At 37.5% G+C, this 26348-nt stretch overlaps 1 protein-coding gene across 1 annotated transcript in view; it reads right to left on the bottom strand.

The window, feature by feature from the left end:
- Positions 1 to 26348, bottom strand: part of TAFA4 (TAFA chemokine like family member 4) — a 165211-nt gene that overhangs the window by 128397 nt on the left and 10466 nt on the right. The window contains exons 4-5 of the mRNA XM_049777670.1: positions 16766 to 16802; positions 10641 to 10756 (exon numbers count right to left, since the gene is read on the bottom strand). Of these exons, the coding sequence (XP_049633627.1) occupies positions 10641 to 10756; positions 16766 to 16802 (153 nt within the window). The remainder of the gene's footprint in view (positions 1 to 10640; positions 10757 to 16765; positions 16803 to 26348) is intronic.

The raw sequence follows: 26348 nt of genomic DNA, 5'->3' as shown, positions 1-26348 counted from the left end.
TTCACTTCAGCCTGCAAAATAAAAAATTGTAGCCTAAAAAATAATTTTCTTATTTGAAGTTTTCACAAGTCAATTCTCAAAATAACTTTGAGTGTAACTTATGTTCTTCGTGTGACTTTTATTTTTGGACAAAAGAGAAGTTTCTTGTGGAAAATTAAATCTAAAATAGTAATTCCAGGCAAAGAATCTGCAGTGTTACACTGAAAATGTTACGTCTACATATAGAAAAGAATCATAGGCTCAAACTTGGATGCAACCATAAGTGCTGTGTTTTTTTTTTCAAACAATTTATTCTAAGTTAAGAAATAATGCAATGCACCAAAAAATACATGGCACAACATACATATTTAGTGCTAACATATACAATTCAGAAATCAAACAACCTAAATTTTCATAAACTATCACCACATGGAACATCTATAAAGTGGAATACATTCAAAAGAAGAAGGGCAGCTTCTTAAAAAATATTATTTTTCTTGTGCTGTGCTGCTTCATGTATTTGGTTATTTGCATCATCCATATAAATAAAGCCATCCAATTATTGTTTTCACTTCCTGGCTTAGTTCACTTAACATGATCATCAGATCAAGTTCTATCCATGTTATTACAACAGGTATAATTTCATCTTTTCTAGTAGCTTAGAAGTACTCTCCTGTAGGTGCACCACAACTTCTTTATCTAGTCTTCCACTGGAAAGCAATTAGCTTGATTCCATGGTTGAACTGCTTAATTGGATAACATAAACATAGGGCTGGTGTCTGTCCTTTTAAATTACTATTTTTATATTTTTCAGGTAATGCCTATAATGCTATAGTGCATGAGTGTGTGTGTGTGTGTGTGTGTGTGTGTGTGTTGCTACCAATATATTCTACCAACAGAATACCAGAGAGTTATTTCTTCTTCACCTCCAAACCAACACTTCTTGTTTCCAATTTTTTTTTCATAGAGATCATTTTCACAGGCTTGAGGTGGCATCTCATTGTTGTTTGACCTAAAAAACCTACTAATAAGTGATGCTGAGCATTTTTCATAGGCCAGTGGGCCAACAGGAGGTCTTTAGAGAAATGACTATTCAGGTCTTTTGTGCAGTTACTATGTTTGTATTGTTGCTGAGTGTATGAGTTCTTTAAGTATGTCAGACATCAACTCCTTGTCAGATGTATGATATACAGATATTTTCTTCTAATTAATAGGTTGCCTTCTTTGCTTTTGTGATAGTTTCATTCACTGTGCAAATGGGTTTTTGGAGTTTCAGTTGTTTATTTTTTACTTTTGTTTCCCTGACATTTGAGTTAAATCTCCAAATAAATCTGAGGTCAATGTCCCAAAGGGACATTTTTGGGGAAGGAGAGTTATCTTGTGTTTTGTTGTTTCAAATCCTATTTCTAAATTATTAATACACTATAAATTAATTTTGTACATTATTAATTAGAAATATGGTTTCTTTTTTGCCTCACCCTGTTTTTTGTTCCTCAAAAATACTTATTGAAGAGACAGTCCTCTATGATATTAGCTTGACCTGGATCATTTGTAGATTATGCCTTTGGGAATATATGCAAAACTTAAATGATTTCCCAACGTTGAGATGGGGTATCCACTTCAGCCTACTGCTTAAGGGGAGAAATATTACATTATAACCAATTAATATGATGCAAACAGTCACTGCTTAAGAGGAGCTAACTCCCTGAGACACCCAAGCTTATTTTAGTGCTAATGGTTTGCAAAATGTCACTTTGGGGCATTCACAATAAATGAACTAGTTACTACTCTGGTGACTTAGGACTTGAGTTATTTCTGAATTTTTGACAACACCAAACAGATAAATTAAAAGAAAGCACTTCCACATTTTTGTTTTATTGTTTTGTTTTGTTTGGCTGGGACCACACACAATGATGCTCAGGAAATCACTCCCAGCAGGCTCAGGAGACCATAGGGGATGCCAGAGATTATATTCTCACTGCTCCAACCAGTCCTCACAACATTTTCTGGACCTAAAACACTTAAAGGAAGCCATATATTGTTGTTGTTGTTGTTGCTGCATGAGATACAGTTACAAAATTGCTCACGATTGAGTTTCAGTCATATAATTTCCAACACCCATCCCTTCCCCAGGGTACAGTTCCCATCACCAAAGACCTCAGGTTCCTCTAGCCTCCCCATTGCCTCTATGACATACAATTCTCTAATTCTATCTCTCCTCCTCTCTCTTCTCTCTCATCCCTCCTTCCCTTCCTCTCTCCTTCCCTCTCTTTCTCCTTCTCTCTCTCCTCTACACACTCTTCTTTTTTTTTGTTTGTTTTTTTTTGGGGGGTGGGGCACAACCGGCATTGCTCAGGGGTTACTCCTGGCTGTCTGCTCAGAAATAGCTCCTGGCAGGCACAGGGGACCATATGGGACACCGGGATTCAAACCAACCACCTTTGGTCCTGGATCAGCTGCTTGCAAGGCAAACGCCGCTGTGCTATATCTCCGGGCCCCCTCTACCCACTCATAATTATCTAGGGATTGGGTACTTTTCAAATAACAGTTTTGAAGGGCTAATTATCTTCAATCTGATTTTTAAAAAGCAGTCATAAAAAAAGCAGCTAGTATAAATAAAATATCTGATGCAATAATTGAAGAGAAAGAGGTGCCAGCATAGAATTAAGATCACCAACATTCATAAATAATTCTGTACTAAGAACGGACAGTAGGTCAAGGGGGGACATTCTGGTGGTAGATGTGGTGTTGGAACACTGCATGAAATCATCAAGAACAGTGTTGTAAATTGCAATGTCTAGATTTTTGTAATTTAATAATAATAATAATTCTGTACTCAAAGACTAACATAAAATACAAAACAATCTAGTTTGCCTCTTTAGATAAATAAATAGGTAAGTAAATATTGAGTCTGTTGAAGAATGTTTCTGCTTATAAGCATATGAACACATGTTCTATTAGGAAAATATGTGGACAGATTATTACATGGTAGTAGTGCTTCAAACTATATAATACTTTACGTTACTACTATAAGACTCATCCTGTCTTTATTTGGATAGAGATGGTTTAGCATATAAATTTAGAATCCATAGATGGAATTTGCTTTTTAAAAATGTATTAAATCAAGGGCTGGAAAAGTAATGTGGTCTGCTAGCGTCCTTGCCTTGTCTGGGACTGACCTGGACTCTATCCTCAGCATCTCATATGGCCCTCCTAAACCCAGGAATAATCCCTGAGCAAAGAGTCAGGGGTAAGCCCTGTGTACTGCCTGTTATGGCCCAAAATCAAAAATTTCAATTAATTAAATCAAATAGCCTTGTAAAATAACTGACCCAACTTTCCCAAGCTTCATCAGAAAACTATTTTCAAAATTTACATCATCCTGAAGTGCCCAAATACTCCCAGGAATAAATCTGAATATGTAGGGTGATTTGTGTGCCTAAATCATGTCTTTGTCAGATAAAACTTTCGCAAAGATGTCCAAACAATTATTTCTGGAGTTTGTACCTGCCAGCATAAATTTCTAATATGTTGTTTGCTGCCCTCTAGTGGAGAAATGGTGCTGCTCACAGGAAAAAAAAAAGGTGGAAAAACAAAAGGACTAATTTGATAGTTAAAGAAATAATAGGGCTAAATATGCCTGGCTTCCTTTTAAAAGAAATTAAGTTGGAACTGAATAGAAAACCCAAAGATCTGAAGAACATGGTCTGCATTTAGGAGCATTAGGATTAATCTCCAGAACCACAAAGTCCCTCACCTGGAGCAGCCTCTGGGCACTGTCTGTGACCCAAAAATAAACCAACAACATAAAGAAACAATCTTAACGTTGCCCTTCATCTTTTCTGGACCTGAAAGAACAAAAAGCTATGTGACCTCCTACTCCACTATTTTAGAATGTTTATATCAAAAATTTAAAATAAACTACTAAGGGATATTGTGTGTTTTTCCTGCGATTCCCTTTCCAAACCATTGTGGAAGCATTTCAAAACCATTTGCCTTTTTTAAAAAAAATGCTATTATTCATCCTATGAAAATTAGTTGAGTTTAAAATTTTTATTTATTTACTTTTTATTTTATTTTTATTTATTTTTATTTATAACACCCTGTGCTGTTCAGAAGATACCTCAGTTCAATGCTCAGGATTGCTCCCGGTGCTGCTCAGTTCCATGCAGTGCCTGAGACTGATCTCAGGCCTCTTGCAGGTAAAGCATCCACTCAGCTATATCCATTGAGCCATATCCCAGACCTCTTTTTTCAGTTTGAAATAAAATTAACATTTCTTTTTTTTTTTTTTTTTTTTTTTTTTTGGTTTTTGGGCCACACCCGGTGACGCTCAGGGGTTACTCCTGGCTATGCGCTCAGAAGTCGCTCCTGGCTTGGGGGACCATATGGGGCGCCGGGGGATCGAACCGCGGTCCGTCTCCTAGGCTAGCGCAGGTAAGGCAGGCACCTTACCTCGAGCGCCACCGCCCGGCCCCTAAAATTAACATTTCATTACATTTTTAACATCCCATTTCCTAACACTAGATGTGAATTTCATTATTTTCCCTATGCCCCTATCTTAGAAAAAAGTTGAAAAAATACCTCCTTGTTTATACATTACCATCAAATATGAGATTACCATCTCATAATTCAAGGCATTAAAAGCATCCAGTAGCAGGGAAGGAGCAAAAAGCACAGTAAATAAGGTATTTGCCTTGCATGCAGCTGGCCCTAATTCAATCCCCAGCATCTCATATGGTTCCCGAGCCAAAAGGAATAACTTCTGAGCTCGAAGCCAGGAGTTACTCCTGAGTGCTGCTGGGAATGGACCAAAAACAAACAAACAAGAAAAGCATCCAATATCTTCTAGCTAGTTTCCTATAACCATTGTACCTTAATTGTCAGTACTAACCACAGCCCTTGGGACTGTGACAGGAACCCTCCTGAACAAAGATAACACTCTGCAGCTTGTTCCTGCTTTCACATTTTTTAGACACACTTCAGTCTTAGTTTGACACTAGACTCTCTGAAGTTTCTCAGTATCTCAGCACAACCCCCGCTGGCTCTGACCCCTAAGACTCCTTTCTATCCACCAAGTACTATTATATGGAAAAAAAAGAACCGCAGAGCATTGCAAATTTCTTAAACTTTCTTGTTCGGGAAGTCATCTAAAAAGATTTATTGCATCCTTCATCCTCTTACCCATCACTCTACTGCATGCTTAGGTTCATGTTCACTCTCTTCCTATGTGTGTGCACTCTCTTCCTATGTGTGTGCACACGCGTGCGCACACACACACACACACACACACCTGCTGGAATACATATTCTTGGCACAGAAGTTACAGGAGAAAGCACAAAAGAGCAAAGAAAAGGATGCTCAGAGTTAAGTCCCCAGAACCCTCAATTTACAGATAGCTTTTGTAAATCAACAAGTAATCAAAGAAACAAAATAAAACTTGATACCCTATGTGAGCATAGAGAAATAGCATTGTACCATCATTGGTACAATCCCATGTTTGGAGAGGATTCTGGCACTATGAAAACATTACAGTAAGTTAGTCATCAAAATCCCTGCTCTCCTCTTCTCCTAGGTCCACTGCTAGAAGTTTGCTTCCCAGCTATTCTTCCACAGAGTTGTGGCCTACGGCCTAAGCTCTAATCAACAGCAGGACAGGCCCAAGTGTTGCCCTTGACCCAGAACATCACATGTCCCACTTGAATCTCTTTGTGCTTATCTTTCTTTCCTTCCACCTGTTAGGCCAGAACCACAGAAACATGGAGACACCAGAGACAGGTAAAGAATAGAAAGTTCATTAGATATCTCAGTACTGAGTATCCCTTTTCTCATGGGTAATGGCTCCTGGGGTGTTTTCCTAATCTCTTTTATTGGGGGGGGTTGGGGTCACACCAGCAGCACTCAGAGATTACTCCTTGCTCTACACTCAGAAATTGCTCATGGCAGGCTCGGGGGACCATATAGGATGCCAGGATTCGAATCATCATCCTTCTGCATACAAGACAAACGCTCTACCTCCATGCTATCTCTCTGGCCCCTCCTTATCTTTTATTTACTCTATCCAGGAAGTATTCCCTCTGTGGTAAAATTGTTGTTTCTGAACATACTCAAAATAAAACAATTTATGGCAGTTAGCATATCCTGACATACATACATACATACATACATACATACATACATACATACATACATACATACATCACCCTAACTTCAGCAGTTCTATGTTTGGTTTCCAGCTGTGAGTTGTCTTTGTTCAAGACTCAATTCAGATAAGAGAAGCAGGGCCTCACACTCTCAGCTGCAATAACAACCACTCCAGAATAAATACACCAATCATAGGTTGAAAACATTGGAACCTCCATCCACTACATAGCACTGCAGTGCCGTGGAAGGTCTTCCAGAAATATTTACCTACCCATAAGCAGCAAACTTTACTCCTTTTGCTTAATCATTATGCCTATTTAGTCTAATCGCAGGGCAATTAGCCTGCTCTCACTAATGATACATTGACATGCACTTTTGATTTAGTAATTTCAGTCCTAAGAATTCAACTGAAGTTGAGACATATATATCATACAAATATGGAACTATGCAATAGATGATTATGATGAAGTATTGTATGGAGAGTAAAGGTCTGTAAGTAGTTAAAAAGACATTATTATTAAAGGGGAGGCGGAAAATCAATGGACAAATCAGGAAGCACAGTGATATATACATGTATTTGTGCGTACACATATAATAATGTACACCTTCTTTGTTTCTAAAATTAATGCAGTGATGACTAATTCCATATTAGCTTCACTGGGTCATCAAAGACACAACTCTGTTGTGTCTCAGCACTGTTTTGAAGTGGGCTTATCTTGCGTTTGCAGAAAATTTAGCATTTGAATTCAAAAATGGGATAAAGCAACTGCCACTTTAATGTGGGTGGGCCTCATTCAATCTGTTAAAATACTGGCTTGGAAAAAAAAAGCTGAAGATGGTGGCATTCGGTCTCTGCCGGGAGGCTGAGCTCAAGCATCAATATCTTCTTCCCTCTTTGGGCTTCTCAGGCTTTCAAACACAAAACAGAATCTACACCATCAGCTCTCAGAAAAACCACAAAACCTTACAACCACTCCTGCCCTGGGTCTCTATCTTGATCAAAAGACAGCTCAGCCGCATAATGGTGTAAGGATCCTTATAATGAGTGGTAAATGTGTGTATCTCCCATCATATATAAAAATATACAATACATAGGGGCCAGAGAGATGGTGCTAGAGGTAAGAAGTCTGCCTTGCAAGTGCAAGGTTCGATTCCCCCAGCGTCCCATATAGTCCCCCCAAGCCAGGAGTGATATCTGAGCACTTAGCCAGGAGTAACCCATGAGCATCAAACAGGTGTGACCCAAAATAAATAAATAAATACAATAAATAAATCATAAGTAGGAAATACATAGATATATAGATACTACTGTTTCTCATGTGAAACTTAATAATACTCAATAATAATCAAAAATAGGCTAAGAAGCTATCTTTCATACCTACCTATATTGTTGGGGATGTTTGACACAACAGAAAAGTACACAATTGATCACATGGTGACAAAAAAATTAAATTAATAACATCCATTATATTCCAGCTTATCTATCTGATTAGTATGTCCACCATAAAATTCAGTGGCACTCTGGAGAGACACATCTTTAGCAAAAGTAATGGCAATGCATTTGGACCTTTTTTTTTTTTTTTTTTTGCCTTTTTCTTTTTATTGTGGGCAAAGTGAATTACAAATCTTTCACAGTAATTTTGCACATAGTAGTAATGAATGAGGGGCATTCCCACACCAGTGTTGTCCTCCCTCTGCTCCTGTTCCCAGCATTCATTTAGACCTTTTTGAAGCCCAGACTCCAGGAAACAGACAATTCTGTGAGAGAACAGCGCCCCCTGCTCGCAGGAATCAGACTTGATTCCTTTGAACTTAAGATAGTGTGCTGATGGGAATTTAAATTCCAAAGATAGTGGGTAAGATGGGTAAGGCATCTTTGCATTGCATGTGACTGACCTAAGTTCAAAACCCAGCACCGCATATTGTTCCCCATACTGCCAGAAATGAACTCTGAGCATAGAGCCAGGAGTAAGTCCTGAGCACAGCAGGGTGCTAGTCCCCAAAATTAGATAGATAAGAGAGTGAGAGAGAGAGAGAGAGAGAGAGAGAGAGAGAGAGAGAGAGAGAGAGAGAGAGAATAAAAATTCCAAAAAAAAAATAAAACAAAAATCTTTGGGCCCAGAAAGATAACACAGCAATAGGGCATTTGCCTTGCACGCGGCCAACCTGGGACAACCTGGGTTTGATTCCTGGCATCCCATATGGTCCCCTAGTCTGCCAGGAGTGATTTCTGAGCATAGAGCCAGGAGTAACCCCTAAGCGCTACTGGGGGTGGCAAAAAAAATTATCTTCTCCAAACTGAACAAAAGCTAAAAACTCGAGTATCTATACTGAGAATACACATTTTAAAATCTAGAAATTCTAGGGTTTTATTTCTTGAATAATTTTTTCAGTTTTCTTATTATGAGTTTCTACTTAGTTTACTTATTCAGGAGTCTCAAACTCAATTTACCTGGGGGCCGCAGGAGGCAAAGTCGGGGTGATCCTTAAGTGCAAAGTCAGTAGTAAGCCTTGAACATTGGGGGATGTGACCCAAACAACTAAAACAAAACAAAACAAAAAAAGATTCCTCTAGGGCAGGGCCACAAAATGTTGTAGGAGGGCCGCAAACGGTCTGCGAGCTTCGAGTTTGAGACCCCAGGATACTGTCCATGTTTCTTGCATATAGAACTTTTCTCTTCAGTTATATCTCTCTAGCAGTTCCACCTTTCCAAATCTAAAGGATTATGGCATGAAATAGGGTTACCATATAGATATGGTTAGTTTTTGTTCTAACCTCTGTTTCTTTTTGTTTGTTTGTTTGTTTGTTTGTTTTGGAGCCACACCCAGTGGCGTTCAAGGGTTACTCTTGGCTCTTCGCTCAGAAATCACACCTGGCAGACAGACTCAGGGGACCATATAGGATGCAAGGAACTGAACCAGTTTCCGTCCTGCGTCCACCACGTGTGAGGCAAATGCCTACCACTGTGCTATTGCTCTGGCCCCTACCCTCTGTTTCTTATGAGTCTTCATCACTTTGCAACACAATCTTTTGAGTCTAATTCTTGGGAATTAGAATTGGAAATCTGATGAGAGTGCTTGCCAGTAAGTAACTGCCTATTTACAACCAACTCTCAACCTCCACCCAAGAAGAGAGCTGTGCACTAAACAGTAAGATTAGTGACTGCATCCATGTTTTTAGGGAACTGCTCATCAAAAGATATACATCACAATAATCAACTAGCTGAAGGTACTTCATAGTAACCAAATGGTATTGATTTAATACTGATTTCTTAACATTTCCGTTATTTTTGTACCTTTTGAAACTATCACTGAAGAAAGGAAATAGAGTTGTGCAAGATTTTAAAATTCATCTAGGACTAAAATAATGCCTTGCCCTTAAAATACCAGAATAGCTTAGTGAGTAGAGTTGCATGCTCTATGTTTGAGAGTAAGGAATTCTTAAATCCGTTCTCAATACTTAAGGCCTTTCGGACAAAGAATTTATATTTCTGACACACAGATGGTTTGAAGGTGCAAGCTACGCTTTTTTAAGAAGTCAAAACATGCCTGGCATCACCATGCCTCAAATTATCAAAGCAGGACAATAAATTAATTGCTTGGCAACAAGTCTGCTGACAATTATGAATTATTCATAAAAAACACATTTCGTTGGGGACTTTCCAATCCTGTGTCACTTTAAAAGGAGATATAACAAGAATAGAAGGAGAGAACACACATTCGCAAACATTAACACACACAGAGGCGTACATAGATAGTTGATTATTTTTATCTTTATTTATTTATTTAGATATTAAAAAATAGGCATTGTTTTTCTCAAACTTTCATACTTCTCGAAAACTTTAAAAATATTATGAATTCCTTGCAAAAGTCAGCAATACTGGCTTTCTCTCTTCTTTTTTTAATTATCGATTTCATCATACCTCTTAAAGAATGTTAAAACATCTACAAAGTTCCCATCAATATAGTCCTGTGATAATTTAAGCTTATGAAATATTCTGCCTTCAAAGTAATTTACAGATAAATATGTTTATAAAATGCTGATGGTTTTACATAATTCCTTGAGAAAAGTGATTATTAAAGGAAAATAGGGTCTGAGAGAAATCACCAGGGTTAATGAATTTGACTTACATTTGGCCAGCCCCATTCAATCCCCAACACTGACTATAATCCTCCTATATGCCCAGCAGGAGTGATCCCTGAGCACAAAGGCTGGAGTAAACCCTGAGCAGGCCAGGGATGGCCCCAAAACTCCAAAACCAGTTAAAAAGTAAAATAAAATGTAAATACACTCAGAAAAAAAAGGTGTTAGGGGTCTAAATATCAGAAAAGAACTTCAGAACAACAATCTAAGTAGAAAGTCATTACGTTTCTTTACACTGATGAATTTCAAGCTTCCTCTGGTTATTTACCCTCCAAGTTTGTGTTAATTACAGCATCTGAACCGTGGACTCTGACGTTTGAGAGGGCTTTATTAATTGATCTCAGTGGTGCATAATAAGCTAAAAAGGGCTTACCTGTGTGTCCCCGGAGATGCTGACTCGAAGCGGACATCAGCTTACAGCACACCATTAACACGTAGGCCAGAAAGAGCCAATGTGACAGCAACACAGACTTAGCATAGACTTTCATCCTGGAGAAAAAGCAGAATGCAGGTCAGTGAGGGCAGAAATGGAGAGGCTGGCAGCAAATATGATCCTGAGAAGGTGGGAGAAAACAGCTGATCGGCATTAGAGTTCTTCCCCAGAAGGAAACTGCAGGCCTGTCAAACCTTATTTGCACTGTGCAGTAACTTAATTTTCAATAAACACCTTTTATAATTAAGAGTTTGTCAAGATAACAACATGCTATCTTGTTTATTTATGGTGAGATGCTTATTTATGGGTCTCAAAAGCATGGCTTGAGTTGCCCTGATAGAACAAATATGAGTTACGTACTTTTAAATTAAAATTTATAAAAACTACACACTCTTTGCTAGGCTCATTAAAATATACATTCTTTCTACATATCAATGAAATAACAGAAATTTTGCATGCTGGTCCCAAAAACTTTCTTCCTAAGAGCATCTGGCCTAGAAGATTGGCCTCATATTTTTAATAAATTGTGGGATCATAGAGAAGTATCCCTAAAGAAAAAAATTCATTTAAACTCACATGGATGTCAACAGATGAACAGTTAAAAATACACATATATGTGAAAACAATGAAATATTGCTCAACAATCAGAAGAAAATTAGTTTGTCTCTATAGACACATATTACTCTCCATATTTAATAATAGAAAGTGAGCTTCTCTCGATGGGCAAAGTTCTATTTGGAGGCCACACCTGTCAGTTCTGGGGGGTCAAAGAACTGGTCTGCCCTAGAGGGTCACTCATGGGCAGTACTTGGGGGACAATATGCAACCCTGGGATCAAACCAAGGTTGGCTGCGTACAAGGTACTTATCTCTCTAGTTCTCATAATGGAAAATGGGTTAACAAGAAAGCATTACGAAAAGCAAAAGCACTTTTATACTTTAAGTGGTATTCACTGAAGAACCTACAGGCCTTGGAACCAACAACTCCCTGTTCATTCCTCGTGCCATCCACACACAGTCTTTGTGAGGCAAACATTTCTTAAAACTTCAGATGTAATACTAACTGTCAAAATACTATATCTGACTCAAACTGTTATTGAAATCTGCTTTCTTGTTCTAACTCCAATTTCTAGATGCCCAGGTTATGTCTTTATGGACTTAAAACATTTCCATCCCAACACACACACATACATACACACACACACACACACACACACACACACACACACACACACACACACACCAACTAAATATCATTAAAAACATTCTCCTGACTAGTATGTTGGCTCCCTTGTCTCTGGCCACAATGTCCCATCCAACTAATAGCCTTCAAATTCAGCCTTTTTCAATTATTTATTGTCTCACCCACCTAATCTCCCAGCAATATTTAGTTCCAAGCTATTTGTTAGTCCCTATCTCACTGAAACTTCTCTGGATAGATTCTACATATTTGGAGAGGATAGTTGACTTGGGTGTTTTTGACCCATGCCCAGCAAGTACTCAAGGCTTACTTCTGGGTCTTTGCTCAGGGATTGCTCCTGGAAGGTTTGGGGGACCTTATGGGGTAGCAGGGATAAAGAAGAGAGTAGGGATGGCCAAAACACTTAGTTCTCTGGGAAGGCTCACTCTGAGATGAAAACAGAAGGTTAAAAATTAGGGAGTATTCTTGTGAGCATTTCCTGTTGGACAGAAAAGAGGGAAGAAGTAAGAAAAGAAAAGAAAGCGAATAAGGCAGCAAAGGCTCAGGGTATGCATTAATATGCACATTTAGGGGCTGGAGAGATAGCATGGAGGTAGTGCATTTGCTTTGCATGCAGAAAGATGGTGGTTCAAATCCCGGCATCCCATATGGTCCCCTGAGCTTTCCAGGAGCAATTTTGTGTGTAGAGCCAGGAGTTGCCCCTGAGCATTGCCGGGTGTAACCAAACAACAACAACAAAATTAAAAAAATAATAATATGCACATTTAGGTAGAAGATCCTATAACATATGTTTAATGTACTTTGTGGGGCTTTATGAATCATCCCCAAGAGAAAACCATCCTCAGAGGTACTAGCACTCAGGCCATGTTCCTTAAACTACCATGAGAAGAGTGTTCAGATGAGAACCCTGACCTACTTTTAGATCAGTTTTCGCCACACATCCATTATTTACCTTCCGGAATCTATTTGATTTCTTTACTACCTGATCAGTGTCCTGGGCTATCAGGGTTCTGGCTCCACCACCTGGAGACAAAAGTTGGAGCCCCAAGCGTGAAGATGAAAAGCCAAGATATAGGAAATGACCATTTCTCTACCCAGGGCCAGTTGGTTCCTACCAGAAGAATTCATACTGGTCCCAGATCCCTTTGTAGTTCTCTTCCCCTCAGAGCTGAAGTCATCACTTCCTTCCCTGTCCTGTCCATCCCAGGATGACCACAGCTTCCCGAGGTAGCCCATCTCTGGGTTCCCTCCATAACTTTGGCTTGGCTTCTGGCTCTACATCACCATGTATAGCAGTTTCCTAAATTCAATCCTCTCAGTTCCAAGTTATCTATATGGCTTCTATCCTCCTGAATGGATTCCAACAACAAATTCCAATTTAAAATTTAGTAGGCACTTTTGTTGCAAATCTGAGATGATCTCTGATTGATCATCTTATCTGTATGATTCTTGTATCAGGTACCTAGGTGAGCAGTAACAAGTTCCAAGTGCCAACAAATATCTACTTAATATTAATCACAATTCACTGAGGTAAAAAATGCCTGGGACAAGAGTGAAAATTGAGATATTGACTGTGAACTAGAAAATTCATGCAGAAAGTAAGGAACTCGCCTTGCTTGCTGCTAGCCCCTATTCAATTCCTCATAACCATATATTCCTGAGCACCACCAGGGGTCACTCCGGAGCAAAGAGCTAGGATTAGCTGAACTGATGTCACCAAGCCCCCAAATATAATTCATTATTTCATTCAATAATTTAGTAAAAAGAGCTTGACTTCCTACGTTTTCAATTATAATTGAACTTCAAATTTTTATAGACTAAACATACTTGTTCAGATAAGAAAAACAATACTGATTTATCTTTAAAAGCTCCCCTTTAACCTGACTGAATAGTCAAAGCATAGCTTTGCCAAATAAAATAATTTAGAGAGAACACCTAAAATTTTAAAAACTATGATTGTCAGGATCCCCAAAAGTTCTGTGTGTAAAAAATAAAATATCATCAAAACTAGGATACTTGGTTTTGCCAAATTCTTAATACTTAGTAAAGATATCATCTTAGTAAAGATATAATCTCAAAATTTCTTTTAAAATAATTTTACCTTGGAGATGTCTTAATCTTTGGTTCCAGTCGAACACAATTAATCCAGGGTATATTTCAGAGAAACTCCAAATTCCGGTTTGTATCTAGGATCAACCATTTCTGCAGTTCAAAAAATTATCTGAGTTTGGAAAACCTATTTAAAAAAATAAAGTCATTTTTTAATATTTAATGGGATCATTTTTCAATAGCAAAATAACATTTTCCTATAAAATTCCTGTAGTTTTAGTTATTGGAAGATAGCCAGTATATACCATTTATATGTGTCCCTAAAATTTAAGGAGGGTAGACAAAGATAAAGAATGTTATATTCATGGCTAAAGAAACTATGGTACAAATATACAGTGAAATATTATGCAACCGTCAGGAGAGATTAAGTCATAAAATTTTCCTATACATGGATGTACATGGAATCTATTATGCTGAGTGAAATAAGTCACAGAGAGAGAGAGATAGACACAGAATCACTCATCTATGGGTTTTAAAAAAAATTAAAGACATTACTGTAATAAGGTCCAGAGACAATTAAGTTAAGGGCTTGAAGGGCCTGAAGGATTGGCTCTCAATTTGAAGCTCACTACAAAGAGTGAATGCTGTTAGGGAAATAACTACACTAACAACTAGTGTGACAATGTTAAAGCATGAGAGAAGTAGAATGCCTGTTGCGATACTGGCAGGGGCAGGGGAGGACGGGACATTGGTGGGAATTCACCAGTGGCACTGGTGAAAGGTGGGTATTCTGTTTATGACAGAAACCCAACTACGAACATGCTTGTAATTATGGTGCTTAAATGAAGATTTAGAAGAAAATTAAAGAATGTTATATTTATTAACTAGCTATAAAATATATATTGCATATTAATATATTAATGGAAGTCCCAGACTTATTAGAAACTACTGACATCTAGAACCTGTGCATATTTAAGGCACACCGCATAATGGTTTTATATAAACAAATTATAAATGATTGCAAATATTTACTAATAATGTCCATATTCTCATAATTACAATAAGAAAAAACAAGAATAAGAAGAAAATTCTTGTGATAAGAATCTTTATGTGCTCTTTTGATCTTAAATTTTCATGTTCTGTTACTAACCATTGGTTAACAATGCCATAAAACTTCATAAATCTAGCATAATCCTCTATATGTGTACAAAACTCATTGCATCCACCAGCAAAATTCCAATCCAAACGCACGTCCAAAATTATCCTCTACCATTCTTTAAACATACCCCTTCTCCCTCCCTCCAGTAATCACCAGAGTTTTTTACTGCACCTAAGATTTAGTTTTGTTTTTTTGTGGGGTTTTATTGGCCTTTTATTTTACTCATTTACCTTATTTTCTGTATTTGAGTAATACCTATGATGAGAAAACCATATTACCCACCTAATAACTTATACACACATACACAGAGCAGTGTGTGCTGTACTCACCACATGTATACTATATCCCAGAAACTTATCTTTCTTTATAATATCTTTATTTAAGCACCATGATTACAAAGATGTTTTCAGTTGGGTTTCAGTTATTAAAAAAAAAAGAACACCCCCGTTCAACAGTGCACCTTCCTACCACCAATATCCCTCATCTCCCTCTTCCACCACCACACCCTGCCTGTATTTAAGACAGGCCTTCTATTTCTCTCACTCACAACCATTGTCATGATAGTTGTTAGTGTAGTTATTTCTCTAACTGCACTCACCACTCTTTGTGGTAAGCTTCATATCGTGGGCTGGTCCTTCCAGCCGTCATATCTATTGTCTCTGGGTATTATTACCATACTGTCTTTTATTTTTCTTAAATCTCATAGAAGAGTGAGACTATTCTGTGTTTATCCCTCTCCCTCTGACTTATTTCACTCCACATAATAGTTTCCATGTCTATCCATGTATAGGAAAATCCAGAAACTTATTTTATAGCAGAAAGTTTATACCTTTTATTTATTTATTTATTTATTTATTTATTTATTTGGGGAACAAACCAGACAGTACTCGTGAGTTAATGCTAGCTCTGTGCTCAGTAGTGACCCCTGGTTGTGCTCAGAGATACAGTGTGCCAGGGATTCTAACCAGGATCATGGCCACTGCAGCTGAATGCAGCGCAAGTGCCTTACCTCTATGCTATATTTTCAGCCCCAAGTTTGTGCTTTTTACCTACTTTCCTCAATCACCCTTCTACCTACTCTCTCTGATTTGTAACCTTATATGTTTCATTTTCTGAATTTTCTTTTTTAAATTCCACATATAAATGAGACCACACTGTATTTGTTTCTCTTTAAGTTCTTTCATTTTATATAATGCCTTCAAGTTTCATCTATGTTTTTACAAATAGCAAAACTTCCTCTTTTTGAAATATGAAAATATACCATTTTGTATATGCATGTATAAACATACAATATGTATGTGGTTTCCATATCTTGGCCATTATAAAAAAAAATGAACACTGCAATAAATATGGGGGTAAACCTATCCGTGTGAATCATGGTTTTGTTTTCTTTGGATACATTCCCAGAAGTAGAGCTGTGGATCATATGGTAGTTCTATTTTTAATCTTTTGAGAACCCTCCAAACTTATTTTCAAAGTATCTGCACTAATTTACATTCCCACCAACTGTGCTCAAGGGATCCCACTTTTCACATTCTCACCTTGTTTTTGTTTTGAAGGTGGACATTTTATGAGATATGAGATGGTATCTTACTATGGTTTCTATATACAGTTTTATAGTAAATATTCCCAAAGTACAAAAACATTCAAAACATACCTTTCATGTAGAATTTCACTCTTCCAATTCAAAGACCCTAGGAGGAAAACATAAATTGGAGTTGATTCAAGAGTTACCAATCATTCCCTACCACTTGGAACAGTGGAAAAGCCAGATCCAAGCTTTTTGTGATATAAACCTGAGAAAAAAAGATGCTAAACAGCACACAAGGTTGTATTGAGAAAAACATTAATAAGAGGCAGAAGAAAACATTTCTACTAATAAAATGCACCATGCCAAAGTGAAAAGAACACCTATTAATATCATGTACATTACTCAATATCCTCTTTTTCAATACGCAGAATTTAAAAGGTCTTTTCTACTCAGTGAACACATTTTTTGTAAGAAAGACTGAGATGATTCCAACTAAAAGCATCTTTTAAAAAAAAAAAAACAATAAGGGCCTGAGCCATAGTATAATGAATATGAAATTTTCCACACCCAGATTTGATCCACTCACCCCTTATGGTCCCAAGTCCCTGCCAACCAAAAGTGATTTCTGAGTAGAGCAGGAATAAACTCAAGCATTGTTGGGTGTGGCCTAAAATAATATAAAATAAAATGAACTCTTGCCCCTCTGAAGAAGCCCATATTTTTCTTGAACACATCTCTCAATCTCTCTCTTTCTCTCTCTTTTTCTCTACCCCCACACTCCCCTCTCTTTCACATTTTTCTAAATTTCTTTCAATAAAATCTATTTTGCTTCAAAAAGTAAAATAACCCATAAAACATACTATTTCAAATGTTCTTAGTTAAATGCACTGTCCCAGTGGAAGAATAATGATGTACATGAAGAAATATTGGTGATGCTAAACTAATCCCTTGAAATATAGTCTAATTCTTTTAGAATCCTGTGAACCCATTACAAGTCCATCACAAAGTACTACTGAGATTTTGTTGTTGTTATTGTTGTTGTTGTTTAATGTCCCTGAAGATAATTAGAATTTCTCTAAGATAATATTTTAGTTAATAGTCTCAAAGATTCTGTGCTTTGGGGCTATAGAAGGGGAGGAAGGAGGAAAAGAAAGTCTTGAATGATTATCTCAGCAAGAGGGAAATGTCTTCAAATATCTGTATAAATATGAGTTGCCCAAAAAAATTGGAAAATGCTCATCTCCCAGATTCTCCAACTTTATTAAGTATGTTTGTCCTGATGCACACCCAGGGGCACAACATGACCTTCTATTATTGGGGAAAAATACACAGTATAATTTATCAGAACCCATCATAATAAACTCCCCACATATTGGAAACTAAAATGACCTTTCTCAGCTAATATTTATCTTGTTTTCTTCACACAAAAGGAACCACCGGGGATTCTTCCTTCAATTCATTAAAAAATGGATCCATCAGTGAAAAAGAAATGTGATCTAATAGTTGGTATGCCAGACAAGGAGCCAAGGGTTTAATTTTAGGCTGAGCACTAACTCATTCAGTCAGATTTCCCAGAGTGTCCCCTAGGCACTTGCTTAAAAGGATTAACTCTTTCTGGTCACTTCTAAACTTGAATATATTTAAGACCATCAAATAACTGCATGCCTGGCCCCAGGAGCATTTACTTCCAGTCATTTCATTTCTCTCAGGTTTCCAAATAATAACACAATCTTTTCTGACAGCCTGCTTTATTTCTAAAGAGTTTCTGTGTTTTCAATAATGAAAAAACACCCATGTTTGAACTGGAAGTAAAGGGAAAGTGCAATTCTCAAAACCAAGTGAAAATACTCAGCATTTGAGTTGGAAAGATAGAACAGTGAGTAAGGTACAGGGGCCATTCTCAGAATTAATAGCACATACAAACAAGTACACAAAATATTAAAATTCACAAACATACAAGCACATACATGTAGCTACAAAAGACTTCATTAATCATTTCTTTAGACAAATGAAATTGATATATCCATATTAAATATGTTTTATTTTTATAACTAGTCTGTAGCTAAACAGGAGTTTCCTAACCTGAAATTTTTAAGAATTTCATACCTTCCTACAAGACACCCACTATTCCTATTCTTTTCAAAATACACCAACAAAGTATTTTCTCCTTTTTATACTTTGAGATAAAAATGTGACTACCTTTCTTCCGAAAATCAAGACATTGATCATCAGCATAAAAGAAAAATTTCTGCTTGTGGGCAAAGGTGTATAAGCAACTGGACAAAATATGCCTGAAGATCTTACCTTTGAGCCTGACATTTTATTTTTTACTCTCACAATTTATTTGAATTTTATGAAATCATCAAAACCAGATATTACTACCCCCATTTCCCACAATTTTTTTTAATTTTACAATGGCAAAGTAAAAGTTCTATTATGTTACATATCTTAACCATTCTTAAGTGCATAATTCAGTGGACTTAAGCTATCATATTTGTTCTATGTTAATTTGGGGGTCAGACCTGGCTGTGTTTAGTCTATTTCTGGCTCTGAGCTTAGTAGAGTGCTCTTGATGGTATACAGGGGACTGTGTAGAGCTGGGATTCAAACCCAGGTTCTTTGCATGCAAAGCATGCACCCTTTGAGCTCTCTCCAGTCCACGCATAATATGTTTTATCTTCACCCCCAAATAAATATTATCTCATCTCAAAAAAAGCTAGTGAAGAGCAGTGGTTCTGATGTATGCAGATTTTTATTTCATGCAAATGTATTAAACACTTATGTCATTTTCCAGATTAAGACTAAACATGCAAGAATTCTAAAGACCTTGATGTTTAAGTTGCTGTTTTTTACAGAGATGGAAAACAACAGCATTTCAGAGCAGAGCTCCTCTGAAATATTTCAGTAAAAAATATATAGCACAACCAGAATATAACACAGGGAGGCTAAATTACTTTTGTTGGTTTCTATAAAGGAATTCAGCAGGAAAACAAACTCCCCTAAAATGGGGTTTTGTCTGTGCATCTACTCAGACTGATTTTTCCTGACAAACTCCAATTCAGTAACATTTGAGCAATACACAGCTCTGTTGGTGCTGGCTTAATCATACAATAAACAGTCCCAGTGCTTCAAAACAGCACTGCCCTTTGCTGCCTGCCTGCTCACGAGGGAGGCTTCCGGGCTCTTTCTTGCATCATCTCAGAGTGGGAACGTTTGAACAATCAGCTATTTCTAGATTTGCCATCAGTTCATCTCTGACCTGCCAAGGGAGAGCTAATCAGCACTTCATGACCCTAATTCACAGCCCCTCAGGTATCATCGTGCCAGTAGGACTAATTCTTCCAGCTATTGATGGAAGAGGGAACAGACACCCTTAAGAGGTCAGACATTATGGTGAATCATGTTTCCAATTCCAATTTCCATTGAATCAAGACAGAAGATGATAGGAGTGAGATATGTTTTATATGCCAGCTACCTGAATTTACAGAGTTAGAAAGTAATTTTAGTCACAATTTTGGGGAATAAAAGACAGATTTCTTAGGGAGTTAAACAAATAGAGAAGCACTAAATGGTGTCTTACTCAACGAACTACAAAAATTTCGAACCAGAAATTGCCCACCCAAAATATTTCCCACTTTCTTCAGTCAGAAAGAAGGAAAGATATATCCATGTCCAATCCTATAAGTTATACAGCCATACAAATCTGTTTTCTGGAAATTTTTGGGTGGTTTCTTCTTGCAACACCAAAAAGAACTGCTCTTGGACAAACTTACTTTGAAACAAAACATGTACTAAGAGTCTCTTATATTTAGGAGATTGCTAATAAAGTAAATGCACTTAATAGGTTGCCTAGCTTAAGTGAATGTATCTCAGCATGGATACATGCCTGACACCATCATCAGCTATTATTTGAGATTATTACATGATTCACACAGTGACTTTGCAATTTAGAACATGTTCATCATCATGTGCCACAGCAGACACATTTTTCTGTCAGACTGTGATAAACATATGTTATAAATAACTTTCTTATTATTGCCTAAAGACACCAATAAAGAGTTCTACTGGGCCATTACACCATGCTAAGCATGGTGCAAGTGTGCTATTAAAGGCAATAACTATGTCTATTAAATATTAAAGAATTTCATTAAGTTGCATTTTAATTTCAAGTGTTACCAATATCAGCTCATTCAAATTAGGTGGCAGTCAGTTCTTCTTAAGGATTCTTCTAGTCAGATAATTTAAATAAATTAAATAGGCATGCTATGTTTTTATAGGATTCACACCCTGCCATTTTTAAGAACTGAGAAATTCCTTAAAACCACTCATTTAAGTGCAGCGATATATTCTTTTCCAATGGAAGCATAAACAGCTTTTAGCTAATGAAAACCCTCACCTTCCAGGAATCACAAGAAATACTCAGTCCTAAGCAGCAATGGTTCTCCAACAGCCAACAGAAAAAGGAAAAAAAGGAAGATACATGGAACAAACTACACTCACCCAATTCAGGGCCACCAACTTGGCTTGGTGGCTTAGTATACAAGCGGCATGCCCAATTCGGGGGACTAACAAATATGAACAATGATGATAATTTAGCTATAAATCTCCCAAGACCCAATTATCCTTACAACACTGAGTTGATTTCTTTTAATTAGACTAGTTTTTAATTGGAAATTTTCCTCTCATTTCTCATTTTTCAAATGCTCAAAACAAAATATCCAAGGATTTTATTGAACAAAATATTTTTAAAAGCCAACATAACATAATAAACTTGTCCTTTAAATTGCCAAGAACTTGAACTTTACTAAGGGATTTTATTTTATGGCGTAGGATCTGATTTCTACATAAAAAATGCTGATAAAAATTAATTTGTACAAAATGAATTTGTAAAAAAATATACAAAACAACTAATTTGTACAAAACTATCAACAACCGCACCTCTACTCTTTTAATAATTTAATCATAAAAAGTGAAGGAGTTTTTTCATTCATAATGTCAACCTCATAATACCTTATTTTCCTTTTACTCTAACCACTAGAATAAGGTAGTACACATCATATGTTAAACAAATGAATAAGTCTTTTATTCCCAAACAAGTGGGCATTTCAGAGACTGAAATTATAGTGCAGCAGGAAAGGAATCTGAATTGCACAATGCCGACCTAGGCTGAATCCCCAACACCATATATGATCCTCCAAGCCCCGCCAGGATTAAGTCCAGAGCCAGAGCCAGGAGTAAGCCCTAAACACTACCAAGTATTGTCTAGGAAGAAAAATTTGCTAAATGGTCTTTTCTCCTATGAAGTCTCTAATTTCCTTGCTTGCAAATTATTGCAACTTATCTAGAAGACAGTCAAGAGTCCTGTCCTTCCCTTTAAGAAAATTCAGAGAGGGGCCGGAGAGATAGCATGAAAGTAGGGTGTTTGCCTTGCATGCAGAAGGACAGTGGTTCGAATCCCAGCATCCCTTATGGTCCCCTGAGCCTGCCAGGAGCGAATTATGAGTGTAGAGCCAGGAGGAAGTCCTGAGCGCTGCCGGGTGTGATCCAAAAAAAAAAAAAAAAAAAAGGAGGAGGAGGAGGAAGTGGTGGAGGAGGAGGAGAAGGAGAAGGAGGAGGAGAAGAAGGAGAAGGAGGAGAAGGAGAAGAAGGAGGAGGAGAAAGAGGAAGAGGAAGAGGAAGAGGAAGCGGAGAAGGAAGAAGAAAAGAAAAGAAAAGAAAAGAAGAAAAAAGAAAAGAAGATTCAGAGAGCAAGTAAGGAAAAACAGTCTGTGACTCTATTCAGCTCGCGGGCATATATGCAAACAGTAAATTCATCTTCAGAAGGATTATATTCCATGACAATGTCCATTGTAGAAGATATTGACTATTTTAATCCATTAGTGAAATAAATGCTTCTTAGAAACTTAATCTAAACCTTTATTACATTTTCAAGCTTAAAATTCTTTTGCTTAACAATAGTGCCCTCATGTGGCTACTAAAGGAAGTCTGTTGACTATGCTTGCATGTTAACTGGTTTACAGCAGGTAAGCTTTTATTCCGAGGGCATGTTTTGGATTTCTAATAAATACACAAAAATGTACAAAACAGAAATAAACATACATTTAATTTAAATAAATTAAAATATTCAATTAAAGTGCAAAATTTAAGTCAAAATACATTAATAACATCTAAATATATTTATATGAAACACTACATACAATGAACAGAAAGTGTAAGGGATTTCAACTTTAGGATCTCATTACTTTTTTCATTTGTTTTTGAGCCACACCCAGCTATGCTCAGGGATTATTAATGGCTTTGTGTTTAAGGATCACTCCTGAGAGGGCTTGAGAGATCAGTGGGATTTAGATCAAACCAGAGTCAGCATATGCATGTACCTTATCCACTTTACTCCAACCCCTCATTACTTTTATAACAAGTTGATGCTACATTATCAAAGTTTATGTGCTGAAAATAGCAAGGATATATCCAGCATATATCCAATATATGCTGATGGTAATGCCTGTTATTTTTTATTATTAAATCACCATCACATTCAGAGTTAATAAATTGCTGATTGTTGAATTTGAGGCCGTACAATATCCCAACACCCATCCCATCAACAGTGTTCCTTTACCTTCACCAGTTTCCCCAGTTACACTCCTATTGCCCTACCTCAACCCCACCCCCCAGCCTGCCTCTACAACCGTCACTTTTTTTTCTTTATCCTTTTTTTTTCCTTTTAGGCATCATGATTTGCAATGCTGTTACTGAAGAGGTATCATGCATGTCACTTTATTTCCATTCAATTCCCAGTTCTTGTCCCGAGCGATCATTTTCAATCATTATTGTCATAGAGGCCCTCTCTCTGTTTTAACACGGAATCACAAGTAAGACTGCTTTCTTTCTATTCAAAAATAACCATCTAACCTGAAATATATATATATTGAAATATATATGTATATGTGTGTATATATATATATATATATATATATATATATATATACAGAACAACAAAGAGAATAGGTCATTCATATGCTGTGTTATCTCTAGGAAGAATGAAAATATGGCTTAGAAACATCAATCAGGACTCCAATATAGGAAAACATTCTAGAAAAAGCAGTAAGAGGGGCCCGGAGAGATAGCATAGCGGCGTTTGCCTTGCAAGCAGCCGATCCAGGACCAAAGGTGGTTGGTTTGAATCTCGGTGTCCCATATGGTCCCCCGTGCCTGCCAGGAGCTATTTCTGAGCAGACAGCCAGGAGTAACTCCTGAGCACTGCTGGGTGTGACCCAAAAACAAAACAAAACAAAAAAGCAGTAAGAGAAGTATATAAAGTAAAGTGGTATTGGGAGGGGGGGAGACTACATATAAGTGGGAAGGTTATTTTTGGTAGCTGTTAACTTTTTGTTGAAGGCGGGGGGGGGGGGTGGGATATTAATATGTGCCAGTTTGTTTTGTTCTGGTTTGTTTTGGTGGAGAAGGCGAAAGAGCTACTAAAGAAAGTCATGAGGATAGTGGAGAGATGATACATGTAACATGCTTGCCTTACGTGCAGCTGACTCCAGTTCACTTCCACACTGCATATGGAGACCTGAGCATCTGGGGTGTGGCTGAAAATATTCCCACCCAATAAAAGGAAAAAAAGAAAGCTACACATTTGGAAAAGAGATGAATGGTGAAATGATAGGTGGGTAATCCAAACAATGTGGAAATCATACAGAAAAGCTGAGCATAACCTTCCATGTTCTATACAATAAATGGCTGTCCCTGCATTATTTCTTCAACCTATATTTTCTGACCAACTTTTCTGCACCAGGACCTGAACTGGTACTATACACAGAGGACAAAAAAGATCCTCAAAGGCTGTACATTTCCATTCTAGCCTGGGGTACAAACAAAGAGGTACAAATATGTGACGGTAGTAACTGTGGGCTGGCCAAATGTCATAGAGAAAATATAACTGAATGGTGTGGGTGTGCCTGGCTGGGCAGGGAAGAAAGAGATGATTTGAACAAATCATTCAGGAAAGGCCTCTCTAAGAAGGTGGTAAAGGATGTAATGTGATTTCCACAGGGAAGTGGACCCTAGGGAGAAAGACAACACTAAACAAAGGAGGTGTGGTGAGGAGCCAAGAGACAGGCAGTATGGCCAGGGAACAAGAGAGACAGAAGGTTTCAGGAGAGAGGCCCAAAGAGCAGACCACAGGGGTCTTGAAGGCCCTAAGGTAGTGCTTTGACTTTATTCAAAGAGTGATATTAAAGGGTTTTGTTTGTTTGTTTGTTTGGTAAGGTTGAGTTGGAGGTTGAGGAAACCACATCCACGAAGTACTCAAGGCTTTCTCCTTGTTTGTGCAGAATTAACTTCAAGAAGTCCTCAGGGGACTATAAATAGTGGCAGGGATCAGCATCAGTTGAATGCAAGGCAAGTCCCTTTGACCACTGTACTGTCTTTTTCAAGTCACAATTTGATGAGTTTTAAGTATGAGAGAATTAGAGTTGATCTTTGACTAATACAAATGACTCACAATGACTTCCAAACACTAAAAATCCATATAAAACTTAGGGTCAATCCTCCCTTATACATGGATTCCGCATCACAAATCCATCTGACAAATGAAGCTGACTGAACTTGCTGTAAATTCCAAATCTGAAAAGACAAAAAAGATCCCATATAAATGGACCTCAATAGTTTAAGCATATTCTTCAGGTCAACTCTAAGAGGTCTGAATTTCCAAAAGAGACGACCAGCAGCTAAGAGATTTGAGAATGCAAAGGACAGACAGAGAACAGACAGCGAAACCAAGAAACTATTGAGGTTGGAAAGATAGTATAAGTGTTAGATAATCTCCCTCAACAAAAATTGGTGAGAGTAAGTTTGGATGGTCAGAGGATGCTCTGCTCAGAGTATGGCCTGCTAACACCCAGGGGTAGAAGGGGGAAAATGTGCCCTAAATCATATGTACTTTTTATGTCTGAATGTCATAATTACCCTTAAATTTTCGATAACAATTGAAAAACACCCATACAACTGAAGTTATTTGTGCTTTAAATGTGAAAAAATACACTACATTTTAACTTTTTTTTTTATTTTATTAGACCAATGTGAATTTCAAGTCTTTCACAGTTATATTTAAAGTACATAGTGAGAGTGAATCAGGGCAATTCTCACCACCAGTGTTGACCTGACCTCCGCCATAGTTCCCAGAATGCATCCCATACCTCCACCCTTAGCCCCCTGGACTTCTAGTGTAACAGGCCCCTTTTGTGAATAGCTTGTTGTAGTTTGGATCTCTTGATTCTATTGTCATTAACTTTGGGTTGGGTATTTAGGTCTGATCATTTTTTATTTCCACTCAATGTTCATGAGAGTGCTTTGCCCTGTACCATTCACTAATTTTCTGTTTGTAGGAAGACATAAAAATATGAGGCAGAATAAGATTATTCATGTTCTATAGTTATAATTTAATTTTTTGTTTTTGGGCCACACCAGTGACACTCAGGGGTTACTCCTGGCTATGCGCTCAGAAATCACTCCTGGCTTGGGAGACCATATGGGACGCTGGGGGGATCGAACTGCAGTCTGTCCTAGGTTAGCTGTGTGCAAGCTAACTGTGCCCTCCCACTTGCACCACTGCTCTGGCTCCTATGATTCTAATTTAAACAAAAAAAAAAAAAAAAAAAAGGAAAGTGGCAGGAGCCCCTGTCTAGAAGCTATAAATATGAATATT

The sequence above is a fragment of the Suncus etruscus genome, chromosome 7 (genome assembly GCF_024139225.1).
Source record: "Suncus etruscus isolate mSunEtr1 chromosome 7, mSunEtr1.pri.cur, whole genome shotgun sequence".
In the NCBI taxonomy this organism is placed as follows: Eukaryota; Metazoa; Chordata; class Mammalia; order Eulipotyphla; family Soricidae; genus Suncus; species Suncus etruscus.
This window is presented reverse-complemented; position numbering and strand designations above follow the sequence as displayed.